Below are 11,588 nucleotides of genomic sequence, written 5' to 3' on the forward strand. Positions count from 1 at the left end.
CGCCAGTAAAGCGTGTGTATCATTCGCTCGACAGCGTCTGCGAGTTATGCCGTGAGCGGTGCATATCGTACTCTTGAGGTGTTGGCTACAAGGGGAACATCGTGGCCGTTGCTGTACGTCCGTGTTGCCCTCTCGTGCCGTTAGGGGTTAAGCACCAACTACTGAGGCAGTGTATCTGGATGACGGTACAAACCATACGGTGAACAGCGCACCCTTCCATGGCCACTGGACTGGGAATCGGTGCCTCAGCAGTCAGGATGATCAAAACATATTGCTTCAGGTTTTCTCTGGTCCCTCTTTCGTCACCGCGTATCTCGTTTCTGAAGAGCACACATTGCAGGTGCACATCTACTGCCAGTGTATCGGAGGTTGAGTGAGGGCGCTCCACGGCAGGCTGCTTTCCGGCTCGGTGCATTTTGCGCGCGCTGCCTTCAGCCTTATTTTACCATTGTATGCGTTATGAGTAGTCATCGGCAAATAGGTTCATTAGCCGGCAAGCGGCATATTCTCGGGAGGTATAGGCGATTGTTTAATGACATGTGCGATCTCATCACTCCCTCGATTTTTTGTCCGTCCCCCTCCTTCCCCCGGCTGGACGTTGGACGATTTTCATTTTCTATACTCTTTTTTATCGTTCTGAGTGGGATGCATGAGCACACATCACAAAGAGCAGCCAAAGGAAACATTTGTGTTATACCTGTGAGATAAACTTAGCTTTCTTGAAACTCAAATAAAGAACGTGAAGGTTATACTTGTTTCTGCTTCGAAATGGCTCTCTTTATTTTTTATTTGTGTCTGTGTGCTGCCGCTGTATGCGAGTACCTTTTTGGTTTTCTGCTCTGTTTTTATGACAAACACACAGTGGTGGCTCCGCACTAAACATTGGCCACGTTGTAGCTTCGCAGGGCGTGGACTAACGCGCAGCGAGGCCTACTCTCTCATTTTCGGTTTTCTTCCTCCCCCCCTTCCCCTTACACACACAACAGGTTGAGAGGTGGCCACAAAGTTTCCATGGCCCTTCTCTATTTTGAAAAGTTTTTTCTCATCTCTGTTTCCACCCGTGCTGGTGCCACTCTGGGGCGTCTTCCTGTCGTCATTGAGGGTGTGTGGGGGTAGGAGGAAATGAAAAGATAGCGTCTGCATCTATGGGGGACCTTTAGAAAGCCCAAGAGAAGGCTTGGGGTGGGGGGTAGTGGCACCCACCCAGCCCATGACTTGGACATATTCCCTCTCTTGGGGTCTTTGCGATTCTTGCGCTTTCCGCCCCCCCCCCCCTCTCACGTCATTTTTGTAAGGCGTTTTCCGGATATATATATATATATGCATATATACACAAAAAGAGTGAAAGGTACAAATGTGACCCCTGTCTATCGATTCGTTTATTTGTGTGTACTATATCGATGTTACACGTCCCCTGGTACTCTTCGCATCCTTCTTTTACATTTACACTATACAGTCTCGAAGGGTATGACGCTTCATTCGAGGTGTACCTGTGAGGGTGTGTGTGTGTGTGTCATAGCGAGTAGACCAAAAAGTTATAAAGAGGCCCCAAAAGGTGGACAGTCGAGCGGAAGGAAATAAAATTGATTCAGGTGTGATTCCCTATGAAAAGATGATATATTGATGCTGTTGTAAATTGTCTGGGCTCCCCCTTCTACGCTGCATTTGGTGGCTTTTTCTATTGTTTTTCCGTATCGTACTCCTTGCATCTTCATATGTATATATATATATATATATATATATAAACAATCTCCTCTGGCACCTGCGCTGAAGCAACGGGAAAGAAAGGCTAACGACTTGGGAGGCAGGCACACCCGCTCTATTTGTTTCAAAAAATAAAAATCTCTAATAAAGGGATATTCTCATACCGTGTGTGTTCCACAGTCCTTTTCTTCCCCCCCCTGACATCAGCCGTCATTCCGTTGCGCCGCAGCTGCGAGTTGGGGGAATGAAACGCATCGTTGCACCAAAGCGATGGTCGGCCGTTAACCGTGTGGAGCAGCCCCCGCTTATGCCGAAGCGGCTCTTGCAAGCCGTATGCGGCGGCCTTCGGTGGCTTGAGTCAAAGAACCTTGCGGAGTTCTTGGCAAGACGCGCCATCCAAGACGGGTTCCCCTCGACGAAACAGCAACAGAAGGCTCTTGATGCACGACCGCCATCACCATCGCGTCCAGCGGGCCGCAAGAGCCGACTACACAAAAAAGGGGTGCTGCACTCTCCTGGTGGGGCTCCGAGACAGTCTGGTAGTGGTCTGGACGTACTGCGCACGAAAGGTGCCAGTGATGCCCTCGTTTCTACTGGCGCAGCACTTGCGTTGAGTTCTTCATCTGCCTTGGATGCTCTAGTCCCACTGGAGAAGAAGAAGAGGCTTGTTACATATGACGTTCTTGATTGTACATTCGGCACCGGCTTTCATACTGGTGTGGTCCTAGAGAACGGTAGGCCATACACCCGCGTTGTGGCGATGGATTGCGACTTGGAGACGACAGCAAATGCGCGCGAGATTGCGGATGAGTTCGGCGCCAATCGATTTCGATTCTACGCGCGTCCGATGTCTGAGGCCAAGGCCATGTTCGGTGAGCGTTCCTTCGACGCCGTTATGATTGACCCTGGCCCCTCACTTACTCAGCTTGAGAACCCGGAGCGGGGTTTTCTTCTGGATGATGAGAGTGACCATGCACTTGACATGCGCTACGGTCCGACTCAGGGTCTTGGGGCACTGGAATACCTCAACACGGTGCCGCAGCATGCCCTTTCCGCCGCTCTTGCATCCTACCAACTTTTGACACCTCAGCAGTCCATGAAACTAGCTCGGGCTATTAGGCAAAGAAGACCTTTCACTGGGGCGCAGGGGGTACTAGAGGTTGTGGAGGAGGCGGGTGACGAGCTTCCCCAGGATGGATGGATGACTCAGGCTAGCGAGCGGAAGGCGTCGATGTCATGGAAGTTTATGACGTCGTTGAGATGCATCGTGAATAGCGAGCGCCACGAGCTGAACGAGGCCCTCCAGAATGCGTTGCTGCTCCTGCGCACCGACGGCCGACTTGTCGTCTTCTCTCGTCTACCCTGGGAGGAGAATCTGATCTCCTCCACCATCAGCCAGCACCCACACGCTCTGTTAAGCTACTCGGAGTCCATTCCCATCGACGACGTGCAAGAGCACGGTCACTCACGCCACACGAAAATGTGGGTTGCTACTCGCGCCCAAAGCTCGTCGTATGTGCTCAAGAACACTCAGTTGCTCACGGAGGAGATGATGCAGGAGAGTTCAATGAGGTGGATGGGTGGCCTCTTCGCTGGTCAAACGTTCGGGTTTCCGGCGAATAATTTCACTTTCGAGAACAGGGATCGGAAGGACTGGGCAGCAGTGCGCAGCAACAAGAGCCCCCCGCCCTTCGACAACGATGATGATCCACGATGCTAGGGCCGGCGAGGCTGAGGGGAACTTGGAGGGAGGTGCATGAATAGGAGGTGGAGTTGCTGGTGCGGAGTTGAAGAAGGCAAGGACGCGGTCTTTGCTCTCAGGGATGAACTCCCGTGCTTCGTGCGTGATCGACTCCCTAAACCGATCACACAGCTTCACTCCCCCAAAGGCCCTTTTTTTTTGTTAGTCTACATCTCTCCCCCTTCCTATTCACGTTGTACGCCGAGGAGGATGAGGGCGTACATCCCCCCTTTTTTGTGATAATTTAATTCTGCTATTTTGCTTTTGTCTAAGCTGGTGTATCATACACATGACAAGGAATAACTTGACACACACGGAAATGTTTCGACACACCGTGCTTTCCTCCCCTCCCCTCCTCTTCCATCTCCACTGGTGGGTTGATGTCGTTTTTGTGGGGAGCAAAAAATTTTCTTTTTTCCCACGAAGCCGAACGTTCATGGTACAAACGCTGGGCACGTGTATGCGTCCAGTGGCAAGAACTATGTCGATAATTCAGAGAATGGCACTGGGGTCAGGGTGAGGCTGTTTTAACTCACGGGCCAAACGACAGAATTTTCTCCTTCGAGGCGTTCTGGGCGACGGCGACACTTCCCCACGCACACGTTCCTTTATCGCCATTTTTGTCACCCGTCTTCTCACTTCATCAATTGTCCTCCCGTTTTCCCTCGTTGATACATCCACTCGCACTTCCCCTTCCCCCCCCCCCCGTAAGTGTATACACGCAAACACTGACATGTTCACCCATGATCGTTGTGTTTCGCACCAGCGATGAACACTTGTATGTGCTCACATTGGCTTATCTCGTGAAGCGTATTCCTTTTTTTTTCTGTTTTTGTGTGCGGGGGTGCGTAAGAGGGGGCGACTCAACGCGATATTTTAATAACTTGAAAATCCCCCCCCTCCTCACTCCAGCTGCTTCTGCGTGAAGACGCAACGCACAGCCCAGCACCAAATTTCGTGCCCTTTGCTTTTCTGTTGATCCCATGTTCAGTGTGGTTATTGCTGGTGAAGGAAGAATTAGGCTGCTCTTAAATATCAGCGATTGTCTTCTTGATGAATGATGAAGCCGGCGGGGTGTCTTGCGTCGTTCATAGAGCGCAGCAGCGCCAGTAGTGGGCCTGGTCGTGCCTGCGTGGTCCTCACCGGAGCCGGTTGCAGTACGGAGAGTGGCATCCCCGATTATCGAGGGCCCAACGGTCAGTATCGCCGAGCAGATTTCGTACCAATGACCTTCCAGAACTTTATGCGCAACGACGACGAAAAGCGACGCTACTGGGCACGCAGCATGCTCGGGTACTCAACCATGGCCACTGCTTCCTGCAATGCCGCTCACATGGCGCTTCAAGCCTTGACCAACTCCGGCGTTGTGTCGCACATCTTCACTCAGAACGTCGATGGGTTGCACCATCTTGCCACATACGGCGGAGTTAGTGATGTGGAAGAAGAGCACTACTACAAGTGCACCTCCAGTGATGCACCACTGGTAGAGGTACACGGCAACATACACAGAGTGATTTGCATGTCATGTGGCTTTGTCATGCCGCGCGCACGTCTGCAGCGGAAACTGAAGGAGGAGAATCCAACTCTCTATGAGGAATATGGAGCGAATTTATCGCGTTTGCGGCCAGATGGGGACTACAGTGTACCAATGGAGGCCGTGAATTCGATGCGGCTCATCATGTGTCCTCGCTGCAGTGGCTTCTTTAAGCCCCACGTCGTTCTTTTCGGTGAAAACGTGCCGAAGCCAGTTGTAGTGACAACGATGAATTTGGTACGCGACACGGCTTCCTGTTTATTATGCCTTGGCACCTCACTACAGGTGTACAGCGCGTATCGATACGTCCTAGAGGCAAAGCAGTCTCGAATTCCGGTGGCGGTTGTCAACGATGGTGCAACGCGGGCTGACAACATCGCTGACCTCAAGCTGGTCGTAAAGAGTGTGGGAGGTGTACTAGCAGAAACCGCACATGAGATACTTGGCGTGCCGGTCGCCATGTTGTGCCCCTCACAAGACAAATTAGATTTAAACGCCCCATAATACCCTGCCAGGAAGGGTGTAATGGTTCATATCTTTGTTGTATCTACATCTCTCCGAAATCTCTTTATTCCTCTTACCTTGTCTGCTGCTCCGTCTATTGCTTCCCCCTTCCACTGAGTGTCCACCTCTACTTTGTCTCTCTCTTCCCCCCCCCCCTGTGCTGCAGCATGTTTTGCATCTTACATGCTGCTCGTTGCTTTGGGTTCATCTCTCAGTGCGCCGTCTAGTTCGACATACCCCCTCCCCCCACACACAACCCTTCATGTTATTGACGAGAGTGACCATCCCAACCAGGCTACTGCATCTACGACGGCAAGGGGGGGGGACCCGGAGAAAGAAGGAAAGAGAGGGGTTTGCGTCTATGTGCGTGTGCGCTTGCCCTGCTCTACTCTCCGCAGGTCTCGTGTCTGTGTGTCTGTGTGTGTGTGTGTGTGTGTGTGTGTGGGAGGCCTCACCATTGCTGTGAATTTCTCCTCTCTCGCGTTTCGCTCCCACTCTCTGTGATTTGGTGGGTATTCTAGATGAGATCTATCCATGAAAGGAGGGTGAGGAGGGTTCCTTGCGCGTACACCAGATATAGCAGGAGCCCAGATTCTTTCTTCACTCTACCGATTCTTGGCTTCATGTTTACATGACAAATGGCCCCCGCACGCGCACTCTCCCTCCCTCCCTCCCTTCCCTGTACACATCCTGTAATGCGTACGTACTCACTGTGTATTCGAGGGCTTTCATATTCTCAATCTTCTACCGCCTTTCTCTGTTTTTCATCATGACACATTCACATGTATACACATACATGCACTCAAAAAAAAAACAACAACCCCCTAACATCTCTCTCTCTCTATATATATATACATATAGCTTCGCATTGTTAACTACTTTTAGTTTGCTTCACCACCTTGGGTCGTCACATTACGCACTAGAGTCTGTCATCTGACGTCTTAGCCACTTCCCTTTCTTTGCCGGTGTCAGTGCCACTGAAGGTGTAACATCACCGGAGTACACACAAACGCGCACACGTATTTCGTCGTTTTTTTTCCCATCCTCGTTTTCCCCATACCTGAAAAACACACACACACACACACACACAAAAGAGAAAGCACTACACAATGAACGGGCAGCAGCCGGTGATTGTGGTGAACCAGCGCGTGGAGCGCGAGTCTGGTCGCAAGGCGCAGATGAACAACATCGAGGCAGCCAAGACGGTCGCCAGCCTAATCAGCAGCACGCTCGGTCCGTGCGCGATGCTGAAGATGATCATAGATCCCATGGGTGGGACGGTGCTGACGAATGACGGCAATTGTATCCTACGTGAGATTGACGTAGTGCACCCAGCAGCGAAGCACATGCTGGAGCTGGCCCGCGCTCAGGATGAGGAGGTGGGTGACGGAACGACCTCAGTGATTGTCCTGACAGGCGAGATTCTCAGCCTGGCCCAGCCGCTGCTCGAGCGCAACATCCATCCCCTCAAGATTGTGAGGGGCTTCACCCAAGCACTCTCCGACGCGCTGGCGGCGGTGGAGAAGATTGCAACCTCGATCGACCCTGACGACAAGAAGCAGCTCGAGGATGTGGTGCGCGCCTGCCTTGGCACCAAGTTCAACTCCCGCGAGGAAGAGTTGATGTGCCGCATGGCCGTTGAGGCGACTTTGCGTGTGGTGCAGGTGAACCCTGTCACCGGCGTCAAGGACATTGACATCAAGCGCTACGCCAAGGTGGAGAAGATCCCTGGTGGATCTGTCACGGACAGCGTTGTGCTGGATGGCGTCATGTTCAACAAGGATCATATTCACTCGAAGATGCGCCGCTTCATCGAGAACCCGCGCATCCTCCTGCTGGATTGTCCCCTCGAGTACAAAAAGCCGGAAACCGCCATCAACGTGGAGGTGACCAAGGACACCGACTGGGAGGCCTTGCTGAAGCAGGAGGAGGACTACGTCCGCACCATTTGCAACGTCATCATCTCCTTCAAACCAGATGTAGTGATCACTGAGAAAGGCGCCTCTGACTTGGCGGCGCACTTCCTGTACAAGGCTGGCATCACCTGCATCCGCCGCTTGCGCAAGACAGACAACAACCGCATAGCCCGTGCCACCGGCGCCACCATTGTTAGCCGCGTGGAGGAGCTAACGGAGGAGCACCTCGGCAAGGCGGGCCTCTTTGAAATCAAGAAGATCGGTGATGACTACTTTACCTTTATTACTCGCTGCCCGGGAGGTTCTGCGTGCAGTATCCTGCTTCGTGGCGCCAGCAAGGACACGCTGAATGAGATGGAGCGCAACCTGCACGATGCCATGTGTGTGGCGCGCAGCATCATCCTCGAGCCGCGCATCGTCTACGGCGCGGCGTCGTGCGAGATGTCTGTCTCTTCTATCCTCATGACAAAGGCGAAATCCATTTGCGGCGTCGAACAGGCAGCGTACCAGGCGGTGGCGATGGCGCTGGAAGTGGTGCCACGCATCCTGACGAGCAACTGCGGCGCCAACGTCATTCGTGTTGTCACGGATCTTCGAGCACGCCACGCGAGCCCGGAGGGGTGGTACTGGGGCATCGACGGACACAGCGGGCATATTGTCGATGTGCGCACCATCAATATTATTGAGCCGGCGGCGGTAAAGATACAGGCGCTTAAGACCGCGATCGAGGCGGCATCCATGATTCTGCGTGTCGATGATGTTGTCTCCGGTACCAAACTCCGTGAGGAGAAGCCAGCCGCGAAGCCGCAGCAGCAAGCTGAGGAACCCGAGGATGCCGCAGAGTCGTAGGACAGGGCTCTCTAGGAATAGAGAAAGCGACAGCGCCGAAAAAGCCAGGCGTGTGGGGATATGTGCGTGGGACTCTGAGTAGAACGTTGATCGGTCTTGCCTCCCTCTCTGGCTTTTCTTCTGTCGGTGCGCACGCCACGCAGCGGTGTGAATGTTTCTTAAATGGAAAATGAGCGCAAGGGGCGGGGCAAGGCCTAGCGGATTGTGTGTTGTGGCGTTGCTGACACTTGTTCGTGATGGAGAGTCGTGATGGATAGTAAGCGAGAGAAGAACAGAAAGAGAAACAAGAAAAAAGGGGAGGGGGTAGCGCTGTCAAATGAGCAGCGGAGGCCAGAAAGAATCTGGACTGAGACGATGCGGTGGAAAGAAAGGGGCGAGGACTGCACTGCACAGATGGTGTGCGGGTCGCCTTGCATCCGCTTCATTTTGAATGTCTCGTTCTGCCGCCCAAGCGTTCCCCCCTCCTCCACCCCACGCAAGCAAGCCAAAAGGAAAAAAAAAGAAAAAAGAAACATGAAGCAGATGACAAAAAGTTTATCACCCGGGTGCCACACACTCATCTATTACCTTCCCCCCCCTCCCGTATATAACACACACACAGACAGACAGACAGACACACGGAAAAGTACCCTCGATTGTGAATGCCCTCGGGAGAGAGAGAGGGGGGAGGGGGAAGTAGGATATGAAGGCTACACTTGTATTTCTGTGGAGTTCCTTTCGTCTGTGTGTTCCCCCCCCCTTTTTCCCCCCACACATTCCCACACGCGGAACCAAATTATGTGTGAACACGCATAGAGATGGGCGTGTACGATAGCCATGCATCTGACTATGCATGACTTTTGTAGGCCGTGTGGTGGGACTGCTTGGATGCGAGCGCTTCTCCTTTTATGGCTTCATCGCTATTCCAAGAGCAGAGTAGCGGCGTTGCCTATTCGGCGTGGTACAGCGGTAAGGGCAGGGGTAAGGGGGGGGGTAGGGAGAGGAGGAGGTTTAAGGACATGCGGCAGTGGATCGCGGGGGTGAAGAAATCTTACTTGTGTTCTACACCCCTCCGTTTTAGCTTTTCCAAAGCACCCGTGTGTCTTTGTGCAAGCGTGCTTGTCTATGTAAACGAGGAGGATTCACATCAGCAGCCACATCGGTGGGGAGAGGTGAAATAGAGAAGCAAGGTGTTGGCGGGGGGTATGGCTGTGGAGTTGTGGTGGTGGTGGTGGTGTGGGGGAGTAGGAGGTGGGTGAAAGGGGAGCGAGATGTTTGCGCTACGATGTTTTCCACCCGGAATAGCATCTCTCCGTTCTTCACCATGGCCATAATCCCTCCCCCCCTCCCCAAGTCTTTCTTGGATGGTGCTGTTGTGGTTTGGGTTTTGTCTTTACCCCTTTTTATGTTCCTTTTTCCCGTGTGTATTTGTTTGTGTGTAAATTAAAAGAACATGAAAAAAATTTCAAATCAAAAAACGTTCAACCCCCCCCCTCCTCCTCCTGTTCCACCACTCAACGCCCCCCCAGCGCACACACAAAAAGGAGGAGGTGCAAGAGGTGAAGTTTTTGTTTGTTCTCCCTCTTACCAAACCCAGGAGGGTCCTCGCTTCCTCCCCCTGAAGCAGAAGAAAACAGAGGGGGATAGGAGAGACACATACACACACACACACACGCAATCAGACAGCGGTACAAACGAAAAAAAAGATCTGCAACATTGGACGTAACGTATCCGGTGGAAAACGTGCGCGCAGGCCAGCGGGGTTTAAGGCAGCTTACACACAGGCCACTTGCGTTTGTTCACTGCATCGTTCGGCTGCAATACGCCTGCAGCACTTTTGGTACTCGCGGAGAAGGGGCCCAGTATCCGAGTATAGTTGTTGCCCATCGCTTTCTTTCCGTTCTGTGGAGGTGGGAACGAGCAAATTAGCCAAAGATGAGGATTGGGACTGGGGGAGGGGGGGGGCGCACTGTTGGAGGATGGAGTGACGTTTGGGTGTTTCAGTGCACCGTTTCCCCGTACAGGTTGTCCTCCCACCCCCTTCCTGCTTTGGAACGCTCAAATTTCTGCGAAGCAACTTAACGCTCTCTCTCTTTTTTGTCCTTTGCCTCATTCTCTTTCCCTCCCCCTCTTCTTGTGTTTTTGACGTTTGCTTGGAGAGGTGCCCGCACTCTTCCCTTTCAACCCTGTGCGCCATTTGCCCACCAATTGAAGCGTAGAGGAAGGCCAGGCCAGCACATCTCACCGGGGCCCTTTGGAGCGACACACACTGTGTGTGTGTGTGTACTTGTGTGCGGCTTTGCACTTACAAGCCATGTTTCGTCTGACTAGTTGGCGACTGGGAGGCGCCGTGTCTCGCTCCGCCGCCGCCGCGGTAACCACCGAACGGGGGGGCAAGGGGATGCGGGCCAATTCGACCCAGGGTCGCTCGCCCTCTACGTCAAGAAGGAGAGCCGTTAAAAGAAACGCGACACCGAAGGCAGCGCATGCGCGGTCTAGTTCCCAAGGCCGTAGCCGTGGTCGCCCTTTTCGCGCTTCTTCCCCAAATCAATCGGTCAAGGCTTCAACGAAACCCGCATCGCCAGTGAAGGCAAAAGCCGCCGCTTCTACACATGACCAGGAAGAAGACACCAAGTGCGTGTCGGCGCGCCCCGCTTATATGTCAGAAGAGCGTGAGCGGCAGGTTCTCCAGATGGCAGAGCGCATGCAAGCGAAGGACACGACAACCGAGGTGCCTGTGGCGTCCTTCGCGTACGAAATTCTCAAGGCGCACCCGTCTGTGAGGGACATGGGCTTACGTGAGCGCATGGACTTTTTGCTCAAGCGCTGGAATCGGCTGAGCAAATCTCAGAAGCTCGACTATGTGAATGACCCATTGCGAGGGCTACTTTGAGAAGGCGTCTTCGCCCGGTGTGCGTGAGGCAGAGGTCACGCTTGCTGTTCCTGTAGTAACACAGCGGGTTGTTCTCTTTGCTGTTTATCGCCCCCACCTCATTCCGCCCTTCTCGCCTTCCTTTTGTGTTGGTTTCCCGCTTTTCTTGTCCTTGTGCCTTTAGTCGCCCTCTTACAGGTATTCCTCCATAGAGTTGTGGTGAACACATCTGCGTGTATATATATATATATGTGTGTGTTTCTGTTGAATGTCTGTCATGTCTCCCTCTCCCTCTCCCCCCCCCCTGGACGACCTGCACATTCGTCTAACAAGCACAGAGGAGTAAGGAAACCAACGGACCTGATCGTCAAGCTTTGCCGAGCCAAGAGGGATTAAACAACCGGATGCCGCTCCTTTCCTCTTTCTCCCCGTACTCGGTGTAGAGGGAGAAGTTGGGGATGGGGGGGGGTAACAAAAAGATAAAATGGC

At 53.0% G+C, this 11,588-nt stretch overlaps 4 protein-coding genes across 4 annotated transcripts; all 4 read left to right on the forward strand.

Moving 5' to 3' along the window:
• Positions 1-1,948: 1,948 nt before the first annotated feature.
• On the forward strand, positions 1,949-3,424 carry JKF63_04899 (uncharacterized protein; the record flags this gene model as incomplete). Its single annotated transcript, XM_067900870.1, has 1 exon — positions 1,949-3,424. The coding sequence occupies one exon, from the start codon at positions 1,949-1,951 to the stop codon at positions 3,422-3,424; it is 1,476 nt and encodes a 491-aa protein (XP_067757070.1).
• A 1,078-nt stretch (positions 3,425-4,502) lies between these two features.
• Positions 4,503-5,483, forward strand: JKF63_04900 (uncharacterized protein; the record flags this gene model as incomplete). Its single annotated transcript, XM_067900871.1, has 1 exon — positions 4,503-5,483. One exon carries the CDS (start codon positions 4,503-4,505, stop codon positions 5,481-5,483), a length of 981 nt encoding a protein of 326 aa, XP_067757071.1.
• A 1,109-nt stretch (positions 5,484-6,592) lies between these two features.
• On the forward strand, positions 6,593-8,248 carry JKF63_04901 (uncharacterized protein; the record flags this gene model as incomplete). Its single annotated transcript, XM_067900872.1, has 1 exon — positions 6,593-8,248. One exon carries the CDS (start codon positions 6,593-6,595, stop codon positions 8,246-8,248), a length of 1,656 nt encoding a protein of 551 aa, XP_067757072.1.
• A 2,293-nt stretch (positions 8,249-10,541) lies between these two features.
• Positions 10,542-11,120, forward strand: JKF63_04902 (uncharacterized protein; the record flags this gene model as incomplete). Its single annotated transcript, XM_067900873.1, has 1 exon — positions 10,542-11,120. One exon carries the CDS (start codon positions 10,542-10,544, stop codon positions 11,118-11,120), a length of 579 nt encoding a protein of 192 aa, XP_067757073.1.
• Positions 11,121-11,588: the final 468 nt, after the last annotated feature.

The sequence above is a fragment of the Porcisia hertigi genome, chromosome 23, assembly GCF_017918235.1.
Source record: "Porcisia hertigi strain C119 chromosome 23, whole genome shotgun sequence".
Lineage (NCBI taxonomy): Eukaryota > Euglenozoa > Kinetoplastea > Trypanosomatida > Trypanosomatidae > Porcisia > Porcisia hertigi.